Source organism: Neodiprion lecontei, chromosome 3 (genome assembly GCF_021901455.1).
Source record: "Neodiprion lecontei isolate iyNeoLeco1 chromosome 3, iyNeoLeco1.1, whole genome shotgun sequence".
NCBI classification, from domain to species: domain Eukaryota; kingdom Metazoa; phylum Arthropoda; class Insecta; order Hymenoptera; family Diprionidae; genus Neodiprion; species Neodiprion lecontei.
In genome coordinates, this window is record NC_060262.1 from 4,301,811 (window position 1) to 4,327,471 (window position 25,661).

The window sequence follows — 25,661 nt, forward strand, 5'->3', positions numbered from 1 at the left end:
ACCTATATGCACGTAAAATTGAATGATAAAAAAAAAAAAAAAAAACAATCATCGTTCTACAATTTATACTATCGTTTTATTTTCAGAAACTTGGGTGATCAATATTCGGAAATTATCGTCTCTAATTAACGAAGAAATAACCCGCTGTGAAATAAAACGTTCCGAAGTGCAGTGTTGAAGTGATAAAATTATTCGCAAAATTTTTTCTATCAAGTCAAAGCAATAAATAAATAAGTAGATAAATAAAAGCACAAAACTGTTGTGAAATCGCGGTGTAAATTTGCGGTGAAGTGTCGGTGTGAAAAATATTGAAATGAGGGAGGGCTGAGAGCAATGGACCCGGTATCAGAGGATCAGAAAATCGTGATATCCGCGGGGTTTTCACCGGTTATGGAAAACCGTGATCGGGGTGGTTTAAACTTGACGTCGCCGGTCGGCGCCCCGGTGATTTACAGAAGCCTCTTCGACGGCTCGGATGTATTCGGCGACGTTGACGTCGAGGGTGACAAGAGTGCGGACGACAACAGTGCGGGTGAAATCGTGCGGGTGACAGTGACGAGAATATTAAACGCCAGTGATTACTACGTGAGTGGGGGTGGCGCCCCGACAACCCCGTCCGCCCCTGGCGCCCCACAATCCGTAGACGACAACGTTCTGAACAACTGGTGGGCCATGCTGGCCCTCGTCCTCGTCCTCGGAACGGCCGCAGGGAATATTTTGGTCTGCCTGGCCATCACCTGGGAACGAAGACTCCAGAATGTGACAAATTATTTTTTAATGAGTCTAGCGATCACCGATCTGATGGTTGCGGTACTGGTCATGCCCCTTGGAATACTTACGCTCGTTCGCGGTGAGTAAAACATTAATTTTGACACTAATTTTTATCGGATTGTTATTCCCAAATCACGAGGGAAGCGTTTTCGATATTTTTTTTTTTTCTTTTCCCAAAGCTTTTGAGAAGATTGATTGGTTGGAAAGGTATGTACTCTTCGTTAATTTTTTTTTTTTTTTTTTAAGACCTAATGCCCTGGAAATAATAAAGCAAATACGAAAGATATTAAAATAAAAAAAAAAACGCACAAAAGTAACCTACACGAAAATAAACCACATTAAAAATAACCAATCACTGAAATGACCCACAGCAAAAATAACGAATTACTCAAACAACCAACACGCAAATAACGAATTAGTAAAATAATCCACGACAAAAACAACGCATTTGAAATTCGATTTGATTTAATTTAATTTAATTTAACTTATCGAAATTTAATGTTTTGATATCTAATTTTTGTTTTCGTCAATTTTTTGTCACGGATTATTTTCGTCGTGGGTTACTTTTCGCTTGGGTTATTTTTGTTCAAGTTGCTTACGTTACGGTATTTTTGTGCGGATAATTTTCAACATAGAATGCTGAGGTAATTCATCAAAACTCATTGTCAGATATCGATGCTTCGTTTGAAATCGTATTTAAATTCTTGATAACGTGATAGACCGTATTTTAGTAAACTATAGCTTTCAGACACAATGACAAACTGGTTTCTTGTAAAACATTGTCACATTTTCCAAAAATCTCTCAATCAGCTGTTGAAAGTTTTACCCACAAGTCTGTAGGACCCATTTCAAGATGTACCGATCCTGAAAGGATATTTTCTCATCCTCCATATCATTCATACCCATGAGTCGCAAAATCGATCTCATACACCGTAATAACGCGTAAAAAAAAATCGGAACCTCAATTTTCCGATTCAATTAATCGTGAAAGTTTTGTTGCGCATCGCGTCATGTAACAATAACTAATTGAACGATAATATTATTGACAGTAGGACAAGTACTGGGTGAATTTCCATATTAGAAAACGCATTTGAATAATTTATAAACGGTTGTTATTTACTTTTTCTCTACGTTTAAATATTCGTACACTGAGAAAAATTTCATTTGTTACAGTGACTTGAAAAATTGAATAAAACAGATACCGTTAAAAAAACTGTTTGAATATTGTTGTTCATTACGAAAAACGAGGTACGCCTAACCATTTTGTTTACTCTACTTTTTTAGTTAAACAAGGCTTTAACGTCAATTTATTCTTGCACAAGCATTAAATTTTCGCAACAGTTACGCGAAAATCCAGCAACAGCGATCGTAACGAGAAAGAACAGTAACGGATACTAGACTTTCCGATAACGGCTAGAAAACTAATTTTCATTTTCTACCTAGAACTATATTTTGTCGATTGTGGTAAAAAATGAAAATACGTAAGAACTGAGCGGTAACCGGAACTAAAAATTTCTTTCCGTGCAGTACCTGTAAACGTTTCACGTAACGGGAATTTCCCTGAAAATCGCTTATTCGTGCATTGATTCTATGCTGGTGTTCACCGACGAAACAACCGTTTACGTTTAATAGAAAAATAAAGCGCGGTTTCGTGATGACGATAAGAAGATAGATAACATCGATTTCGAAGCGTGTTGGCCGCCCGCTCCAATCTTGTCTGATCGACCCGTCGACCGCCTCTACTTCAAGTAGCGAAGCCCAATTGTGGGTCAGACGAATGAGGAACGAATTTTGTGTCTGCAGTTAGCGTGGCGCGTAAAATTTACGACTACTAAACAGAGCGCGAGTCGGGCCTGAAATCTTAGAGTATAATTAGATGCGGTGTGATTTTTGTACTAATTATGATGGTAGTAATAATAATTAAAGTAAAAAAAAAAAAAAAAATCACCACACATCCACGGATTCAAGATTTCACGCAATGACTGTGTCAAAGTTTTCTCGTTTCGATAGGAATGAAAGTGAGGGGGGGGGGGGGGGGGGGTGGTGAAAGTGAGAAATCGCGTTTTCTCATCGGAATTTGTCGAGTTTTTTTTCTCCCCGAGCTTCGCACGGTTTTTCTGATTCAATGTGTCCCTAAAATTAGACACAGTCCAGCTGCCTGAAATTGGATTCCTGTCACGGCTTGGGATGAAATATTTTTCAAGTACTTTGTTCCTGACGTAACGAAATATGAAGTAACAAGATTTTTCTTCCAAGATTAAGTGTCGTTGGAACGGACCCCAAAAAAAAAAAAAAAAAAAAAAACAAGTTATGCAAATTTAATTTCAACGGGTGCGTCTGACGATAAATTTCATCAACTGGACATTTTTAGAAGTGATATATTTGGATCAGTCGCATAGAATGAAAGTGAAAAAGAAAACGAGTCACAGAAAAAAAATAAATAAATAATTTAAATTCGATCTCTCAAGATAATCTTTTCGCCATTTCTAACAAAGAAAAAAAAATTAAAAATTTCACGATGAAGCATCCTTTCTTTTTTACATCTCGGTTCGATAGCCGTAAATTCAATTTCGGTAGATACGAAGAAAAAAATTTCCTACCAGACTACGGCAAATGATTTTTCTTCCAATATCGAAGAATATTTTCAAGGGCGTCACTTGTCGAGCTGGGTTCATTACCTAAGAAGACACTGAAGCAACGTTTAAAGACGCATTCGACCGTGTCGAATAAGCGGATAAAAATGAAGCTTGAGCACTCGGATGAATTAAGAAAAATACCCCCTTCACCCCTGGCGAATTTCTCCACTCAAAGTGATGAAAAAAAACGTTTCCAATTTCAAATTCACTGACAAACAAGACGTCGCTGACAGATAAAGCAGTTTTAATCGGTGTTTTTTACATGGCAAAATAAAGAAAACTTCTAGACCCGAGAGAAAAAAAAAATAAAATAAATAAAAAATTAAGAATAAATGATAAAATCTTCCATGTGTTTTTTCCTTTCCTTTCCTTTTTTTTTTTTTTTTCTTCTTTCAAAGTACCTACTAAATATCTTAATTTAAAAACGCGTCCATATTTTTGTTCGACTTGTTGCCAGGAAACGAAGGATAATATTAAAAAATTCCAGACACAAAGTCGAAGGGCTGATCAAAGTGAAGGAGATCATTTGAACTTGAAAGTGGATTGAAAAAATAAAAATAAAATTGAAAAGAATTAAAATAAACTGAAAGGCTGCTCGAAACTTTAATTGGCAGAGTTTCAGCTTCCAATCTACCGGCTCGCTTTTTGTAGAGTGTGCGCAAATCACATTTATTTGGTGTATAAGGGAGAAAGATAAAAAAAAAAATAAATAAATAAAAATTGTTCAAAACATCATTAGACTGATTTAAATATATACATACATAATTTATACGAAGATAATTTCGGAGAAATTTTGTCGTTAATATTCTATCCTATTAAAGAGGTATTAAAAATCGTGGTAAAAATTTTGTTTGTCATTCTACGCGTGTCTATACTTGAAATAAGTAATATGAAACTTGAAATTTTATGATTAATCGTCAAAGTTGACACGCGAATCGGGATGACCGTACGCAAAATAAATAATATTGACAAAATTCAACAGATAAATGTTAGATTCGCGTAAAATTTCATCCCCATTCGACATCTAACACGCAGCGGTGTTGCAGGGAAAAAGGGGATGAAAAACGAAGGATGGTAGAAAGGGAAGTAATCCTTCACCTTTTACCCTTATCCACACGTGCACACTCACAGAAATGTAAACACATACACACAGCGATAAGGACAACTCCCCAACAATTTTCCTCTCAGAAGGAAAGAGCTCTCGAGCAAGAGCCACTCACGCGTTAAATTACCAATTACATAAATACCGGTTTCGAGAACCGTGAAAGCGCGGCACACAAAACCGTTTTACGACTTTCTCATATATATTTAAAATGCTCTACGTCTCGCTGACGAAACGCCGTGAAATTCAAACCACGATACCATTGAGGAAAAAAAGTTGACTAACTCATTTCCAACTTTGTATAATATGTATACATTATTTTAACAATTATTTATCTACTTCATTTTATTGTTATTATTATTATTATTTTTCTCACGGTTGTTTACGTTTCGAACATCGATCGAATCTCTCTCTTTTTCTTTCGCTTTCTTTCCCAACAATCGGCAAATTCAAAAGTCGCTTATCAGCGTATCTTTTCGAGACGGAAGAACAAAGATGCTAGTTTTTTAGTTACCAATTTCTTTAGCTTTTAGTTCTCAGTTTAGTTTTACAACTTCTTTTTTCACTAATTTTGTTTCTCTTTATTTATTTATCTAAACATTTTACACATATTTAATATTTTACAGATATATACAGCTGTTTTTAATTATTTATTTACTTGTTCGTTTATTTACCTGTTTTATTTAATTTGTTTTATTATATTTTAGTTCTACTTTATTCTATGCGTACTTGTCATCCTCCGCTGTATTTAACATTCAATTTTTCTTTTTACCTTCATAATTCCACGTGCAGATTTTGCTTCTTTCTATTTCTTTCTCATTCGATCTTAATACGCCAATTATTCTTTGAACTGGTGGATAAAAAAAGCCGAAAAAATATCGACTCCAAAATGTGAATAATTTCAACGGGATTTTTCACTGATTACAAAATTCATTCCACTTTGCCTTTGTTCTTTTTACCTTTCTATTCCATAATTATATCACTATAATTGTAGACTGCATGATTAGTTCGGAGAGTTATTATCGCATTGTTTGTTTCTCGGAGAGAAATGATTGTTTGTTTGTTTTTTTTTCTTTTTATGTGCATACTGGTTACTAATCATCCAAAGTTCTCCCAATTGGGTTATTAACTAAAAAATTGCTCCCTTTTGTGTGCTTTTTATTAAATTTGTCGCTTTCAAAATGAACAGAATATTTTAGCTAATTGAGATTGTTTTTTTATTTCTTTATTTTTTCAGGAAAAATGAGTAAAAGAAAAAGGAGTCACACGCGTTTCACAGGATACAAATTTTGTGCCACTTTTTACAATATTATTTGAATCAGAAAAAAAATCTGTACGCACTGTAAGATGTTTATTAATTTTTTTTTTCTTCTATTAAGCTACAATTCACGAATTACTCGAGTTTCATTTTTATTCGCTTATTGTGACTTTAAACATCGTCGGTGGTTTCTTCGGGGAATTGATTCAGCTCTTCAAGTATAACGCTGCTCCTTAACTGTTTCCCTGATATCTCAACAAAAGATGTTTGCAGTAGCTTAAAGAATATTCTTTTTTTCATGCGGACTGAATCAAGTCCAAGTGAGTTGGTTTGACAGATGCGAGTTTTTTTAGACCAGTAGAATTCGGTTAAAATTCAAGGCGGAACGAAATTCGACAAAACGTGACTTCGAATGAAAAAGTTCCATTGATTAGGAATATTTTTGCAGGAATAGAATCGTTGTGTTACTATTTCTGATTTTAGTGCTAGGAAAATACCGTTTGTCCATTTTTAGCGAATTTCGATTTAGTTGACGTCAATACAATTATTTACAAATCGCTCGAATTAATGTTTCATTTGAAACTTCAATCGACTGAGAAGAGGCACAAGAAAGTTGAAAATATTCAAATGACACAGGAAATTCATAGCGGGCAATTTTGAAATAATTTTCACTACGATTGAAACAAGTTTCAATTTCACATAAGCTTCGATTGAACAATTGACAGTATTTCTATTCGGACCGACGAAAGATTTCTGTTAAATCTTTAACGGAGCTTTTTTAAGTGGAAATTCTTGTGATTTTTATTTTTCTTACAAAGTTAATGGGACATTGTTTCTAAGAAATTAAACTCAATTAACCTGAGCTGCTCGTTTAAAAGTTGTGTTTTATGATTACTCGTATTCCGTACATTTCACCCGGAACTGTTAAACTCACAAGGACCTTCGGATATGCATATTATGTATTTGTGCAGTTCGGTCCGAGATAGTGTAAAAAAGAAAACATCGATTGTAAAAAGGATTTAATGAATGTGCACCCCAATAACCAATTAAATTGAATTTGAGTATTGAAATTGTTTTATTTCGATACGCTCACTTAATCAATGCGACAAACGGCGAATTACAGCTAAAAAAAAAAAAAAAAAAAAACAATCAACAAACAAACGAATCTTGAAGTGTATGTATGAAATCGTGGGAGTCTTATGAAATCTTCCATATAAAGAAATGAGATCCGAAAAAACCTTACAAAGTCCCGTGAAATTTTCAATATTTTATAATTGACACTAACTAAAAAGAAAAACAACGATATCTAGTAATCTGAGGTTCTAGTCTTTTGAAACACCTTGTAACCGTAATTGAACTCTGGTAATTTGGACTTCGCAGTTAATTAGTTTTCCAAGTGAATAACCGTTGGAGAAACAATCCTCGTTCGATGAATTCTTGTGTTCGACCCGTCGATTTCTTGTCGTGTAAAGCCCCGGACTATATTTACTTAGGGCATGTTTGGGTGAACTCTGTTTTAACGCGCACTTTACGGCCTCCGCCGCTGTGCCCATAACTGTAATACCTTCCCACTTCTGAACCCTCTCTACCTACACGTACAACGAGTTTCATGCACAGAGTGGCTAACGGGTAAAATTCGTCAATAAACACATGCCTCAAGTATTTACCGATCCGATCTAAAATTTGGACACCCCAGTAGGTACAAGGAGAGTTTCAAGTACAGCTTTCCGTTCCAACATTTGCCGACACTTAGCCAATGACACAAACCTTTTACCCTCAAAGATTCTGAAAACGTTGTGGAAAATCGTTTGTGTCTCGGCTAAGTGTCGGTAAGCGTCGGTAAGGGAATCTACATACACAAATTTTTGTGTGTACCGAATCGACACCTCGTAAAACTTCTCGACGATCTTTTTGCACTCTGTCACTTAGTGGCACCAATTTTTCTCGAATTTCAGCAGCCTCTGACTTTTCCGGAATGAAGAAATTCCCCGACTATTAACGGTTTTTCCCTCATACTTAATTTATTGCCGTCATATGATGAAACGGAGGTAGGAGGTATAAAATGAGAATCGCTGGAATTCGGCTCATATTGGGTATGATTAAGAATCAATCTGTTGGAACGAAAACACACTGTTCAAATACTAAATTTCAACTGTGATAAAACACCTTGTTATTAAAAATGTTGATCAAGTCAAATTGTTGGTAATTTTTTTTTTTCAATACATAGTTGCAATAATTCCATTGAAAAATAGTTCATTTTATTCATAGTTAAATTCCTCACAAATTACTTTCAGCGGGTTGTTTTTTTCTTTTAACGTATCGTGCATTCTTGAAGCATGATATAAAATTTTCTAAATTCGTCGTTTTTTGTTTCGTTGAAAGAACTTTTAAAACAGGAATGAATAGAAAGTCGCAGGGTGTTTTCTCACGCCCAGAGGTTTCACAGTGAAAAAAGAAGAATGAAAAACACGTTTGTTGACGAGTCAAATCTGATAAGAAGATGGACGAGTTCCGATTTCTTTTGTTTTACTTTCTTTCTTCCATTATTTACGTTCCGTTTTCTCCCCTCTTTATTCTCATCGCGTTGCCTCTCATCCTCGATAAAGAGTTTCGAGGACATACGCAGGGGATCGAAGGTCGAGGATACGGGCTGACTCGAGTTTCAGGTGGGAAAACTGAATTTATAGCCTGTGAAGGTATACACAAGAGGGTGAATCGGATCTCTGACGTTGGGGATTTCTCATTTCTAAAATTAGCACCGTGCGTTAAATTTTCACCCCTTGAGGAAAACCCGTTTCTCTTTCTTTCGATTTTTGACAGTCTCTGCAATCTCTTGCACTCTCAAATTTTTATCCTCGTCACATTTATTTTTCTCTTCTTATTATATTCCATCTACAATGTAATACTACGCTGAAAGATCTCTTGTTCGCTAGTTTCAAGTTATTTTAAGTTACCCTCCAAGTCTGTAACCTTCTTTCTTACTCGTTTTACACTTTGGGATGCTCACTCTGGTATAATGAAAACACGTTCTATTTTATTCTATTCTATTCTCTCTCTCCCTCTCTCTCTCCTTTAATTCTCTAGACTCCCTAGCTCTCTTCGGTAATTTGGAAATGAGTCTGAATTATCAACGCCGTTGTATCCCGGCTCGCTTTTATCATCTCGTGATGGTAGTTGGCTGTATACGCCGCACGGGAGTTGAAAAAGCGAAGGGAAGAGGATGAGAGTACAGAAAGGGTGCTCGAATAAAACGAAGCGTAAAATATTTCTCAGGAGTAAGGCAGGCATTCGTTTGTGTCCGTGTAGTTGTTATACATTTATGACCCCGCCTGTGTTACGCAGGTGTGCAGGTAGATAAATAAATCTTCCTGCAAGGTGTTATTCGCGTAAAAACTTCGGTTATTATCACCCCTCGAGTTTCGCGTAATTTTCCTCCCATCGCCCTTACACTTTAAGTATTCCTTCTTCAAGACGAACTTTCAAACCATTGTGTTTGTATCTTGATATACTTCTCAACTAAACGTACGCAGATTTATGAAACATTGTCACGATTACAAACTGCAGCTGGTTTGAAATAAGAAATAGGCGAGTTTCAAACCGAGGTTCCGAATTAGGAACTAAAAAAACCGTCCGACACGATATTGCACGTTGATCCGAATAAATTTTACAATTTTCATTCAAAAATTTTATTCCGTCTTCAATTAAGAAACTTAATTAATGCAGCGTGCGATTTCTCGTCGCTAAAATTAAACAACGATCCTTGAATTTAAAGGGATTGTCAGGGAGGCAAAAAAAAAAAAAAAACACAGAAAACTTTCTACAGAGCGAAGTGAATCCATAAAAGTTTTGAATGAACCCCTGAATATTCAATTAGCGTAATCTAAAACTACAACGAAAATTTCCGTTAACCGAAAAGAAGAAAACTATTATCATTACAATTTGCAGTGACTTTGGCATATTTCGCACGATTGTTATTCAAGTGTATTCATGTCATATTTATATATACATCGTCAATTTGACAGAATGTTATCGTACCTAGTTTACGCCCATTTGCCTGCAGTGTCTGTGTACACTGAAACGTATCAAAGTCAATAACAAGTCAAATTATAACCCCTCGGTCCATTTAAGCACGACATTACGCGATCGACTGATCGACTGACTGACAGCCGAATAAAACATGTAAATAGGGACAGCAGCTTTCAGAAGTTTACTGAACTCTGAGATCGATCAAAAATACGCACAGCCTGTCGGCCACGAATCAATTCCCTGCGTGTCAACTTGACGAAAGTTCGAGTGGACGGGAAATCTGAATTTTTTACCATCTGGCATGCTCGACGCAGAGAGTTTTTATTTCCTCTATTAGCCGGTCGAAGCGGCTGGAATATATTTTCGAAAATATACATATATAATTCAATTTTATTTATTGACAAAAATTTGTCTCTTAGGTCCGGTAGTTTCTTCGATGCAAAGTACAAAGTTCACTGTAAAATTTTACCGAGTAACTCTGTTCCTTTTTTCATATTTATTTAATTCAAGTTAAAATTCGGGTAGGGATTTCGAATAAGGCTTGAAACACAGCTTGGATCATAAAATTAAAAAAAAAAAAAAAATGGAAGTTGAATAAAAAATCTGATAATTTTATCCTTCCTAGAAATTTCAACAACAAAAAAAGTTAAAAATGTAGCTTACGATTCTGTTTAAATGTTGATGCGTAACAAGATTCAAAAATTCCTCTCATTTAAAATTTGACGAATGTGAAAAGCTGCTGGAAATAGTTTCTCACGTAACAAATCGAAAGTAACTCGGCTTGCCGAAATTTTTTTTTTTCACAGCGAGATTAATATACTCCACGTCTAAAAATCTTTCAAGAAATACTCGCGAGTTTCATTTCAGACGATCACGTGATGCCGTATAGTTATCTCCAAATTCTAAAAGAGCTATAAATTTTGCTCAATAAATGGTAGCAAACTTTTCTCACAATCTGTGCTGAATAATACATAGGAATAAATTATCCGAGAATAGACCAAGTTAATGGGTTAAATTTACTTGTGAATGGGTTGCGATGTATATGCATACATGTATATATACATATGTACACAATGTATATACGACAACGTGGATAAATCGATTACGCTTCTCGTTGCCAAGTGGAGGCCGCTAATCGTTGACTAATATTCGCACCCAATTTGTTTGCTTGTAGAAACATGCGTTTCTACATCACTCAAGTAGCACTTGACCTATCCTCATAGCTGACATTCGATCAAAGCACAGCTGCTGTCACGTCATAGCTGTCCGATTAGCGAGCAGAAAATATTCCGAATCACGTATATATATATATATGTATATACGGGGCATTCCAGGACATTTCGATAAAGATTTTATATCGATGTCTCAGATTGGTTTTATAATTTTTTGTATGAATGTACGTGACAAAATACGCAATCGCGATTTTTTTTTAGGATATTTTCGACCCAGCGTATCTGAGGTACGATTTGAAAACTTGACAAACAAAAAACCCACTTTCTGAAATCTTATAAGATTCAGAAAAATCTCATCGAATATAAAAAAAATTTTTCACACCTGTTGGAGGATGAAGATTTCGTAACTTCGAAAGATAAATAAGAAAAATGGAAATAAAAAAAAAAAAAAAAAACATTATTATTGTTGGTTAACATTTTTGGTGTAAGAATGAACACAAAAGCTCGTTATAATGTGGAACGAAAAACATCTATTCAGAGAAATATTATAATAAGCTTTTATGATCATTCCCAAAAGTCACTTAATGTTGCTCTATGTATTATTTTTATTTATTTATCACGGAGAAATTTCAAGTTACGGATACATATTTCTTTTTTTTACGTTTCCTCGTAACTCCAACGATATTTAGAAATATCAATAAACCACAAAAAGTGAAATTTTTCCCATCGTGTTGGGAGGAAATTAAATTTTTCACGTGTTGGTGAATTCCCGTTTTCGCGAAGAGCGCAACTTTTATTTTTTTATTATTATTTTTTTTTTTTCTTTTCTTCACAAAATGATTATAAGCGAACAGGTTCGATTATTCTGTACTGAAATATAAGAATAAATGGTACGAAAAACGTTACACCTACTAATACGGATTCATCCGGCCCGGCCCCAAGGCAGAAAAAAAAAAAGATAAATTGAAAAAGAAAGAAAGAATGAAAGTGAGGCTGGGAAAATTTTTCGCAAAACCTTGTACATATATACATATATATATATAAGACTGATATTATATTCGGGAAGTGTGTAACGTCGAGGGTGAATAAATTTGAGATAAACGATGTTCACCCAACGATCAAATAGAATTGCGCGTACGATTGGACTCGTATAAACGTGAAAAAAAAAAAAAAATTCATTCTTACTAAGGATAAAGGAAAAGAGGATATCTTCGCAATCTTCTCTTAACCGAGGACACGTATATCAATGGATAATAACAATATTATGAACAGACAATATGCGTGACTTAATTATCATCCCAATTTTTTATCTTCCATTTTCCCAGACGTTCGTAATAAGGTTATCATTTTTCAGTTAATTTCAAATTTAAAAACTCAATTTTTATTTTTCTGCCATCTCAAAAATTTCGCAGCGTCTAAATAGTCACTTTTTCGTGAATCAAAAAAAAAAAAAAAAAACCTACCATTTGTCGGCTACTCGTGAATTCGTGAGTAAGAAAAAAAAAATTAATCACGCGAATTTTCCTCCAAGAAACTTTGCAAAAATCGCGGATCATTAAATACGAAAACGAAACGAAACGAATCAACCAAAAATTACAATCAGTTTCGCGTTCAGAAACGATTCAGAATTATCTCAACACGAATTACATTCGTCAAAAACGAACGTTGCGTATAATTTTCGCGTAGATTTGAATACGCGGTTTGAGGGTGACAAAAAAAAAAAAAAAAAAAACACCAAAATTAATTCACCAGTAAATTAGAGAATCAAATTTTTTCTTCCACCGAATAATGCTCGGCATTGCGGATAGAAAAAAATTATCCCCGCGTTGGCAGTTTTTATTACAATTCATCGATAGATCGATTTTATCTCGAGACTCGGCGAGATTCGGTGCAAGAAATTAAACCGTGGGCGATGTCTTTTGACGTTACGGTGTAGATGGAAAGATATGGTCGACTCGACGATTCTGCTGGATCCGATAAAGTTAATACTGACGGACAGGGGTGAACGGGGAATGAAAGAGTGGAGGAAGCCGGGCGGGGGAATTGAACAAAAACACGATAGGAAAAGGGTTCGGTTTTGGTTCGCCCGAGTAAACCGCACTTTCACGGAAATTTACCAACCCATCCGGGCTGGACAAGCGGTTTCTACATGGTGACAGCTGCTTCCGAGGATGGAACGATTCGTTTACCCGGACTGCCTTTTCTACTTTGTAAATGTTTCCGGGTCAGTTGGGTGAATGCGCCAAAATTTCGTTGCTTTCGCTGCTTCGTTCGGCGCAGAGAATCGTAGAATTTGGAACTGGGATTTGGAAATTGGAAAAAGAAAAAAGAAAAAAATTAAATCAACCGTACGAGTGTTTTGGAATTTTCAAAGGATCTTGTCTGTATATACAAATTCAATCTAAGGTAGACGGTCCGTTTCTTTTTTTTTTTTTTTCTTTTCTTTTCTTTTCTCATGCTCTTATCGCTGAGAGAATCGGAAAAACTTCTCCAACGGTTGTTAAAAAAGTTGGGAAATTCTTTCTAATACTTGGAGCAATGGAGTTTTCACTGATAGATATCAGTGACGAATTCTGGAAATTCTAGTAAAAAAAAAAAAAGTCAAATCAAGCTCAAGGAACTTTCGAACACATATATCGACGAACAAAATGGATCGAAGATAGAAAATGATCCGTAGCTATTGTTCGAAAGTTGGGATAGTGTTACGATTTGGAATTTTAAATAATCGCGTCTATATCCTGAAAATCTTTGTCGAAATTGTTAGTTTTCAATGTTTACCAATTGCGTTTAATAAAAGTAAACAAATAACTTTTGCCTCGTAGGGATGAAAGACCGGAGAGAAAGCTTTCGAAAAAAGTTACAAGATAAAAAAAAGTCAGTTGTCGGAAAGTAAAATTGCGTATCGAGAAAGCGGATGAAATTCTGAAAGGAAAAAGAAAAATCGTCAGTAAAAACGTTCGTACGTTCATTCGCAAATTTTAATACACGGTTTAATTCCTGCAATGAGTAACCGCGTTTTTTTTTTTTTTTCAAACGAGAGAAAAGCAGGTCAGTTGAGGATGAGAATGAATTATTAGAGAACGTCACACCGAGCTTTTGGTCCGCATCGGCTTGAAAATAAGAGACAACACGCTGTCCATAAATCACGGTTCATTTTTCAACTTGCCATTTAACTTTTTACTTGTTACATAAGCGGGCGTATATATATATATATACACCCATAAAACAAAAAATCGGTATTACGCACGGCCTTAATTACTGTCGGTCAATTTCATCCGCGCATCCGGAAAAATTCGCAGATCGTATGACGCGTACAATGTATGGGGAATTCCATGCAAAAACAACCAACGTCTGACCCTCACCGTTTTTGATTTCGTTTAAAAAATTTCGTGTATGGTCCCAAATTTGAAACAGTACCGTGAACTTTTTCAGATTTTTTTATCCCACAGCTCGATTATTTATAAATAATTGGAGTAATTTTGAAAAGGTCCTTTTTTAAAAATCTCGAACAATTCTCTGAAACTATATTTTCTATTTCAAACATTTTTAATACCGGACCGATATTGGATCGATTTACTTTCCATTCTTTTGTCAGAACTTTGAATCTTTTTTTTTTATATCAACTAAAACATTGTTTAAACGGTCTGAAAATTCGTGGAAAATTTTAGAGACTTCTTTTTCGCAATTCTTTTTTGGCTCATTTAACTTTTTTTCATCAACTTCATGAAGAAATTACTCTAGAAATGTTTCGAGTGGAAAATAAAAGTTTTCAAAACTTTTTGGGAATTCTCAGAACGTTCAATCGATGTTTTAGTTTATCAAAAAAATTCAATGTGGAATAGAAAAAAAATCGGTCCGTCATGAAAATGGTCTTGAAATTTTTACCAAAAAGTCTAGTATCCGTTACTATTCTTTCTCATTACGATCACTGTTGCCAAATTTTCTTATAACTGTTGCGAAAATTTAATGCTTGTGCAACAATAAATTGACGTTAAAGCCTCGTTTAACGAAAAAAGTAGAGTAAACCTCACAAACTGATTTTGCGTTTCAATTACCAAAAAAGAATCGACGATGGCGCAAAATGTTTAGGCGTACCTCGTTTTTCGTAATTCCAACAATATTCAAACAGTTTGTTAACGATACTTGATTTACCGAATTTTTCTAGTTACTATAACGAATGAAACTTTTCTCAGTGTATATTTTGCAAGCGGGTGAAATTTTCCTGCGATTATTTTTGAGTAGTTTCATTTATTTATTTATATATTTTTTTTTTTTGTCTCAATTGAAATCAAACTTGTTGTCACGTTATTAATCTTGCTGATAAATGCATATCAGAATTCCAAAACTTGATACAAAGGCTAGAGAACCTTGAGGACTGTGAAAAGATGGGATCGGCAGTTTTTTTTTTTTTTTTTTTGCACAATTTTTGTCAGTCGGTGAAAAGGTTGGCAAAAAGATAATAAACCAGTGAAACGCGAAGCGCGAAGCGACAAGCGTGGCAAGCCGTTAAAAAAGTTGAACTTTTCCTAGACTCGTATCACAATCCTCTCAAGATCTTATCTCTATAATTGCCTGTCTTACGCTTTCCAATCTTCTTCTTCTCCATAATTTCACGAACCCTCGTATTAAACGTCATTTTTGCGAAACAGCTTATTCCCTACCCTTCCTCGCTTTTAAAAATTCGTCAAGAAAGTACACAGAACGTTATATAATAAATAAAGACGAGTTTCGCAAAGACGGTAAAATTTTTTTAAGGGATCAAATAAAAAAAAAAAAATATATATATATATATATATTTTCTACGTGAAGATTACGTTTTTAATGGTATATTAAACTAAATCGATTTCATTTACAGCTTTGAAACTGTTCGAAACTCGCGCGAAATCCGATAATTAAATTTCACTAAGTATAGTTTGATAACGGAAAGAAAAATGACTGTGTAAGAATAAAATGAAATAAAACAAATCGACGAATAAGGATCAACGAAAAATACGTAAATAAATAAGAAATGCTAACCGCGTAAGGGGTGAAATTTTGATAAACATTTTTCAGCGGTTATGATTTACGAGTATATCGTTAGAACCTAAATTAATTAACTCTTACATATACGTCCGGGGAGTTTTTCTTTCTTATCCTTATCTTTATCTTCTGAAAGAGACAGGCTGCCTACTTTTCAAGATATATATATATATACACATACATATATGCGTACGAATATAATACGCGTATAATTAACAGGCGCCGCGGGCAATTCGGCTCTGAAATCACGATTCAAGAACGACGAACTAAAACCGTCGGCCGCAAGCTCGGCAAAGTAAATCTCTTGCCTATGTGCTAAAAATCTGAAGCGGAAAAAAAATCGTTCCGGGATTTGAATTTTAACGATAAATCTTTGAAATTCACCGACGCGACGATTGAATCGTCAACTGATAGCGACGATCGTTTTAGGTCTTGGGGAAAAATGAGTATAAGAAATTTGAAGAAAACTTACAGTTTCGGTGAAAGTTTTTTTTTTTTTTTTTTTAAGAAAGCTCGCAAGCTTTTACTTCGGACTTATAACGAGGATGACGATCAAAATGAAAAAACAAAATAGGTAGACGAATATTGCATCGTCAACACGAATTTTGAGTCAGAGTTCCAGATGTGAAATTTTGATTTCTACCGCGTAACTAGTAGAAGAAAGAAAACCAGTTTCGTTAGATAAATGTTGCTTTTTACTTCAACGTGCTGTTTATAATATCGAGCAAATGATTCAAGACTTATTTATCAACGTAAAAAAAGACAAAAGAAACAAACTCGATGTATAAAATAAAACTTCATTTATTTGAACGTAAACTCGTGAGAAAAAATATTTTCTTTTCTGTTGACCTGTGTTACAATTAACCAAGTCTTTGCGAATGTATGCAAGTCTGATAAGCAAACGTAAAAAATATACTATTCCGAATTTTACTGTTCTTTGTCCGGGTGAAAAAAAATAAATAAATAATTACCTATAAGAAGAGACATACGAGAAAACGACAAATTCAACACCTCGAGGTATTATAAATACAAAAGCTTAAGGTCGTTCGAGCAATTTTCCTGAACTTGTGATTATCTCCGCGAGGAGATTGGAATATCCAACCCTCCACTTCCGCTCACAGCCACTGGCTGGTATTCCACATTCAAACAATGCTCGTTACAGAGTAGACACTCAGTTATCAGACCCTGTACCTCGTTTAAAAATCCTTATTGAATAACGAACAGGCCTACATATCGGATGGGGGTCAGAAATTAGAAAAACCGAAAATCAGAATGGCCAGAATTCCGAATTTAATAATCTCGAATAACAAATGTGAGAGAACAGATAATATCAGATATTTTAAGTCCCTGATGGTGCCCGATAAAAAGCTGCGGTTTACCTAAAATTTATTTAGCAGATTTTTTATTATTATCCGAACCCACTTACTTCAGAAAACGTTGACCCAAGAATTTAGAGATGCGGAATTTAATAACGTATAGAGTCAATGTTCCGGAGAACGAATTTGTAGAAAGTTTCGTATTCTCAAATGTCCAAATATTATAAAAATAAAAGTTGGAACTTGATCATCCAGAAACGGCGGAAAACAGATATCCGGAATGTAGAAGGGTCATTATTCAGAATCGTAAAATTCGGAAAGATCGGTATTCCGAAAGCAACAGACTAATCTATTTTGACTTGTAAAATGTTTTATATACAGAATAAAAGAAATTCTTTGGTGCGTCGGGCGTATCTTTTCATCTGCAATATTTTTGTCTCAGTAAAAGATTGAATACGACTTTTGATACGATAAACTTATATTTCTTAGCTTCCCATACGATACGAGTTATCGATACTTCTGACATACCGAGATTCTATATTCCGAGCATTCTATGAGATTACTACTCGGAGTTCTAACCGTTCTGATTCTTAATCCTTCGCATTAATGAATTCGAATGGATGAAAATTCTACTTTACGATGCATCCGAAGGTTATTTGTTTGTGTTTGCCTCATTCTGCAAATTGCCTTTCGGAATTTTCACCAATTGTACATCTGCGTATGTGCACGAGAAAAAGGGCGGTTAATTATAAAAAAACAAATCGAAATCCATCATTGCGGTGAATTAACCGCGGTTATTATTGTTTTTTGTTATCAATTTCCGTTACCGTAATTCGTGTTCTTTAAACTTTTTGTTCTTCAATTGAACAAACTATGCCGATGTAATTACAATTGTAACGTCGATATTGTAATGAGAATTCAAAGGTTCGAAAACACCGATAAATCTCAAGTCAAATTCTTAATCGATGGAAATTTAGGTCTTCAAACGGCATCAAAAATGGAGTAGGTATTAAAAATTTGTGCGTCTTATTGCACCGCGTGAAAGTTAGATTCTTAATGAAACAAATGGCTCGAAAATTCGAACTACTTGCGGCTATAAATTGAGGGAAAGAGTTGCGAAATGTTCGCGTTTTTTCAATTTATTTCTAACGAGGAAAAAAGATGTACATGCGGCAAATAGAATTTTTTTTTTGTAAAAGAGATGATAAAAAAAAAAAAAACCGAACCGAACTTTCATGAATTAATAAACTACGTTCAATCGATACAAAAATAGTGCGAAATTGAATGACGGTCGTTTTCAAGTACACCAACTTTTTGCCTGTTTTTGTTTTTTTTCTAAATTTTCTACAAGATAAGATTCCAATTTGTTTGATACGATTCGAGCTCGTCATTTTCGTTGTTGAAACACTTTTTGCACAAATACCAATAATTTGGCGAACGATTGTAAAACGTGGGTTTGACAAAAAAAAAAAAAAAAAAATAATTGGATACTTTTACAATTTCACGATTCGAATTGTTATTGTTCGAAAAACACAGCACGAAATATCGTTGAAACAACGATACGAGGTTAACGAGATGATTGAAGAAAAAAAAAAGTTTAATTTCAAATTACTCTTCTACCCGTTCTCAAAAGTTTTCTTTAAAAAATGACAAAAGTTTTCTTTAAAAAATCACTCGTTTGCATTCGAGCAAAGGATAAAGTGTAGAGAAACTCGGCGTCGCCCGTTTCGAATTAGGTAATCAGTAGAGTTACCTCATACATTATAATATATGAGCAAAAAGGGTAAATGAGTTCCATCCATAATGCATAACATTAAAATGACTCTGTTTGCAACGAAAAGTGGCTTTTCGCCATCGTTGTAACAACGCTTCTACAAGGGTCGAAATGGTCGAGTTCTCAGCGCCGAATTACTCATTCAGTTACAAGTTAATTATGTATTCCACCGACGAGTTCCGGCCGTATATCAAACCCAGCGAAATAACAGGTCTGCGGGTTGAGGGAAATCCATGATAATCTCTGCCTTCGTCAAATTCGATGTATATATATATATATATATATATATATATACGAGTATGCAGCGATTGTGTATTTTACATTTGACTTTGGGCTGATTCAGAAGTATAACCTAAGATTTATCGTTTTTAAAGAACAAGAAGTTTCATCGAAAAATTCATTCTATAAATTATCGTCAGGCCATAAAGATAAATCACCGAAGTGTTATATGCCTCAAGTGGAAAATTTATTTCCAGGGAAACTATTCTTCTTTCTTCGAATAAATCTCGAAAATAACAAGTTTCTTGTTTTTGTTTTTTATCGGATGAAAGCGATATTACGAGGCGCGTAATTCTTATTACTGTTATCGTTGTCATTTTCGGGCAATAAAACCATTGATTACCGACATGTGAGAAGTGAAAGGCAATAAAAGAAGTCAGAAAAAATACCGAGGACAACAACGAATGAGAGTAAAAACAGCAAAAATAAAGGACAAGAAAGTCGTTTCTTCTTCTATACATATTTTTTTTTTTCTAATTTTCTCTCCTCTTCGAATATATATTGACACGGTTCAAAGAGAATCTCTTTTCATCTCCTTTCGATAGCCGGTCTTTGTGTACGAAACACAGATGCAAATAGATCAAACGGATGCAGACTTACGCGTAATATCCTTCAATGCAAGCACACAACTCACGGGGATTTGAGTCAAGCTTTATTTAGTTTGCGTATCGAATAAGGTATATTAGGATTTTTACAAAATGAAATTCTGCAATGTATTTTACATCGTAAGTGCAACAAGCGTAAAAAGAAGTTTGAAGCATGCGCGATTGCCTCTTTTCGAAGTTTCTAATAAATTGCTTCGGGACACTGTTTCAATCGTTTCATCAATAAACTTTTGAATAATTAACAATATCGTACGAGTATTCTACAATGGAGAATAAATTTTCGGGATTGTTTAAATAATATAAAGAAAGCTCGCAGAAACATCATGAAAATTGGTTGGATTTTTAGAGACTCCAGTGCATGAGAAACTTTTGATCGGGTGTCGTTGTTATACGTTTGATTAAAAATTTATTCACCAGTCTACGGAATACTTTTACGAAAGGTGAAAATACCGAGATAAACGAGTGTATACATTTACACGCGATCATTGAGTACGTAAAAAAACTGCCAATTGTCAAAGTTCCCAATGAACAAAATAGACAATAAAACAGAGTTGAGAAATAAAAAAAAACTATGATAATATTCTAGGCCGGATGGAAAACGATCGAGGAAATGAAACCGGAATATAAGGAAAAATGGGGAAAAAAAAACATGGCGAAGATGAAAGAGACAAAGAGGAAAGAAAGAGTTTCTCCACTGGTTGCAGGTGTGACGTCACGTAGAATTTTAAGGGAGTTATGAAATAGTCTTATGGAAAGCGAGGAGAGAATAAAATTATGAAAAGGGTTAAGCGACGCAGCGACAGGATAAAAAGGAGGAGGAATCGCGTGTCAAATGAAAGCTTCCGCGCGAATCTTGAAGCCTGCCTTGAATAATAAAAGCTCTCTAAGGTTATCATGGAAATAAGTATGTACGCGTTCAAACACCGGGAGCAGCTGTTGCTCCTGGAGAGGGGAGAAGGATGCGAGACCGAGAAACATGATCCTGTATCCAGGACACGACCTGGCCGCTCCATAATTTACTACGGGGCAAAGTTGACGACGGGACGGGAGGTTTCGCTGATCACTGTAATATGATACATGCGCATATGTTGTATACCGGGACAATCTCTCGAAACTTTAAAACGAACCGCGCATGCGCCAAATAATTAAATCTCATTGGTAGGCGAAATCTTCCAGCAGCGATATTCTTGTCCGCGATGCAGGCCGGCCAACCTACGCAAAATGTATACGTTTGAATTTTCAAAGAGCACAAGCGTTAAATTCCGTCCGTTCTTCGAAGAATCAACTTTCCGACCCGATAACAAATGCTTCCCAAACCTTTCCGAGTCGCTGCCTCGATTATTCGAGATTCTAACCTCGAAAATTCGTGTCAACCACATCGCCGGCAGAAACAGTTTGACGGCTGAAAACTCGGGTTGGCCAGCCTGCGCGAAAAGCCGATAAAACTCGCGCGTGCGCGGTTCATTTTCAACTTTGAAGAGATTCTCCCGGTACGTATAGAAAATTGTTCCAAGATGAAGTAAACTTTTTTCTTACCTTATGCGCCGACCCCTTCGGAAGTTGGCAGGCTTGATGAAACCACCTTCACGCTGCGTATTGTACAGAGTGAATTGCATGGACCGTCGTCTACTAAAATTTAATACGCATGCGCCGTAAACCGAGAGCAAATGTTTCGCCAAGCGGCCAACTGTCGCTAACCTCAAACATTTTGACAGCCAAAAACTGTCGACATTTTTTAGGTTGGTTACTCTGACGAACAGCCGATCTTAGGTTTTAACACCTCTGCGTTAAGTTTTAGCAGACGCCGTAACGTGCATTCGTTAGAAATTCACTTTGTATACACCGGCGAATTTTCACTGGAAAACAAAATCACATTAAAGCTCAAGCAACTACGTTTTAAATATGTTCTAATATTAGTTGAGAAATTCTCAATTTCACGATCAATTTGAAACGAGTTTGCAAAGTTCTACGATATATGTAACGACAATGATTTAATTGTAAGTTGGTATTGTTATAGGAACGAATGGAGCATTTTTTACGATTCCAGAATAAGTCTCAATTTCATATTTTAATCATTGAATGTTGAAATAAACAATTACCGTTTTTTGCATCGTCACTGTGACGTCACAACTTGATTTATTTTCTATTTTTTTTTCACCAGTTTTTCGGATTTACAGGTAAGAATTTTCAATCACGATTTACGGTTGTATAAGTTATTATTTTTCACGCCCGAGTAGAAAATTGTTCCAATCGGAAATTCGTAATAATCAGAAAATTGCTTAAAAATTGCACAAATCAAAATTCTCTGCAACAACGTCGCGAGAGAAAAAACAAAAAAAAAAAATCAAAAACAGTTGACTGACGAAAGTAAAAATCGTTTCTAACTAGTCAAAATTCGTAAATTGTCAACTTTTATTCGATGACGTATTTTGCTTTTCATTTTTACATCTCGAAACTTGAACATTCGCTATTGAAAAAGTAACGAAAACGTAGACTTTTCTGACAAATCATTGTTCAAATAAATCGTTTTCATTCCGAGTACAGCGGAGTTGAATTTTAAACCGCACGAAGCGGCGTAAAATATTTCCGAAATCCACCCCCTCAAGGAAATCGACGAGAATAAATGATATTTACACCCAAAATTCGGATTCGTTGAAAAAACGGGAAACTTATTTAATTGGCACTTCGCGTCACTCACACACACACACGCACACACACACACAAACACAAAACTATCGCGACTCGTTTCGTCGATTTTGTGGTCCGCGCAGATCGGATGAACGACAAGAACTGAAATTGTCGATCCCGATTTTCCGATCTTGGTTCGCGTCTCGCGCATGCGTAAATATCGGATATTTTTGTTTTGGAAACATCGAATTCGACGCTTCGAGTACGACGACAACAAGTTCTCTGTGTACCTGGAAGGCTTTGCTTACATGCTTGAAGATGACACTGAACGCTCAATCGCTCGATCGAGTGTGACTTTGAGCTACGGCATTTTTACCCTTTATTTTGCAACATTCGGAAAAGAACCGAGTAAAATTGTTTGGATATTCTTTTACAATTCGCTTTATTGCATGTTGTGTAAATTAAAATTTTTCAATATCGCGGTATAGATGATCTCTACGCGGATAATATTCAGTTTGGTGTTGGATTTTGTTGATCGTTGTCCTGTTATTTTTAAATAAACTGAATATTCGAAATCAAAATCATTTCAGATGCCTCTTGTAAATATTCAGTGAGTATGTGAATTTTTGAGTCTAGAAAATCGACTCGAGGGTCTTTTGTTTTTTTTTAGAGAATTTAATACTCTACAAGAATATGCCTTGAACATCTTTTTATCTCAGACGGTTTAAAAGTTACAGCGTTTTTAATGAAAGAAAAATTTCTTGCGTGTTGTTTAAATGGGATATTTCAAATGGCCTAGCTAAAAATTTTTCCAAACGGGAGAATTTTTTTCTCAGTAGGTCCTTTTAAAAAAAATAATTATATATGTATATATTTACATCACCCCTCCGAATTTTTTCATTCAAATTGTACTAGAATGTTTTTGAAACCGCGTTATTTAATATTTCGAATACGCAACGACAAGAAATACGTAATTAATGAAGCACTCTCACAGGCTGTCCAACAATAAATTCACCGTAAATATTTAAGACCTCGTAGATAAAATTTTTCAATTTTTCCCCAAATTTTTTATTTCAATGAATTCTCAACACGTGACTCGAGGCGAGAGATGAAATTTGAAAAAAATTCTCGCCATCCGTTCGAGATTCGTCAAAGCACCGTTACATTGTTCCCTGAATCAGAATTCGCAACGAATATTCGATGGGTCTGGAAATATAAGCTTCGCCTCGCCTCGACGTAGATCCTTGTAAATTCTGCAAGCTTCCCACTCTCTCGGCGTTCTCTCACTCTATTTCCATCAACCGCAATGAACTTGTCTTCTCTCACGTTGCCGGACCGCATCGATCTCTCCCATAACCCGCGGCTACCTTTCTCGCAAAATTTCATCCCTCACCGGCACACGGCTGTCGGGCTCGATCAATCCGGATGAATCGCGAATAAGGAGAAAACGAAAAACAAACGGAAAAAAAAAAAAAAAAAAAAAAAAACTGTTCGAAATTCGATGAGTTTTGGAATAAAAGAAATCGCTCGACTTAATTTCGGGTAGAAATGAATCGGGCAGAATGGAGTAAAATTTAATTGACGGGGTTTGATTTTTTTCTTTTTATTTTATTCACCTCGCATCGAGGCACGAAAAAACAAATGAACGAATGGGAGAAGAAATTAAAAATCGACACTGTTTATTTTCTACCGAAAATTATCAAATTATGTCCGGGGATGGAAAAGCTACGGGAAAAATTATTTCCGAGTGCAAAAAAATCGAAACAAAATTTTAAATTACAAAATGATAGTCTAGACACATTTTCCATTTTTTCTTCTTCTTTTTTTGTTGTTCCGTTGCTCCATTTTCTATCAAGTTATTAGTATTTATCGAATATGACGATAATTCCCGCAGCAATTCGCGAAGGCATTTTTTTTTTTTTTTTCCTCTATAAAAAAGCTTTAATTTATTGACATGGGGGTTTGACAAAAGATATTCAACAGATAGTATCTCGAATGTTATTGAATAAATATAAACAGAACAATTTCTGTGAATGTTTTATTATAGCGGCAGTTTTTGTTTTGTTCATGCATTTCAAAGTTTTTTCTTTCTTACGTCGAAATTACGAAATCTGGCTCAGGATTTTCAGATAATCATTTCTTATCGCGCGAGGGAAAAAAATGCGACAATTGCGTTATTGATATTGGAAAATTCAAATATCTCGATTATATTTTGAAATGGATTTAAAGCCTACTAAATAAACAAAATCGAATTCAGCAATGAAATCTCCTGAAAGAAAAAAAAGAAAACGAATGAAAAAAAAAGAAGAATAAAAAGACCGGAAGTTAATTTAATCGAATTGAATTCGTGTCCGTGATTGTAAAACTTTGGAAAATCTCGACGCACGTATTTCATTTTTGCCTATTTTATAATATAAATTGAAGGGTATTTTCTTTATTGTAGAACTGCCTCGTAGTTTTATTTTTATTTTGTTTATAATTGTAAAACAAAAGAACTTTTTATTCATAGTTTTGTCATATTGACATTATAACGAATTCGTTGAAAGAGATGTATTTTTACAATACTTTATCGATATTACACGGCGTAGCGAGTTTGATAAAACGAATCGGCTATTGCGATTATCGACGTTAAGATGACGCAAGAAAAAAACACTCAGGCAACCGAACCGTAATAAATTGACGCGAAAAAATTTGTTTCTCAAACTCTCTCGTCTCCAGTCATGTCATAAGTTTTTCTGTTTCGTAAACTTTTCCTCGATTCCAGTCCCGGAAGAAGCTGAAATTCAGGCTTGAAAATCGCGAACGAGAAGCTGACATGAAACAAACAATTGTCATAGCGTAAAACTTTTGATAAGCGGATTACAAGAAGCACGAGGCTAAGAGAGAGAGAGAGAGAGAGACAGAAGGAATATAAAATGCGAGAGGAAGATAAAGCCTGGATGCTGCTTTGTGTAAACAAAGCGCGGTCGTTACGTAGACGATTTGATTTTAGGACCTTAGTTGTTCGGCCATTTAAACAATGCGAGAGGCTCCGAGGTCTGAACAAAATTCGCAACGAGCTTCCGCAATTCAAGG

At 35.2% G+C, this 25,661-nt stretch overlaps 1 protein-coding gene across 2 annotated transcripts in view; it reads left to right on the top strand.

Moving 5' to 3' along the window:
- The window catches only part of LOC107224748 (5-hydroxytryptamine receptor 2A), a 79,111-nt gene that overhangs the window by 248 nt on the left and 53,202 nt on the right, over positions 1–25,661 (top strand). For both annotated transcript variants that reach the window (XM_046734109.1, XM_046734111.1), the window contains exon 2: positions 87–850. In XM_046734109.1, coding sequence (XP_046590065.1) covers positions 334–850 — 517 coding nt within the window. In that variant the 5' untranslated portion in view covers positions 87–333. The remainder of the gene's footprint in view (positions 1–86; positions 851–25,661) is intronic.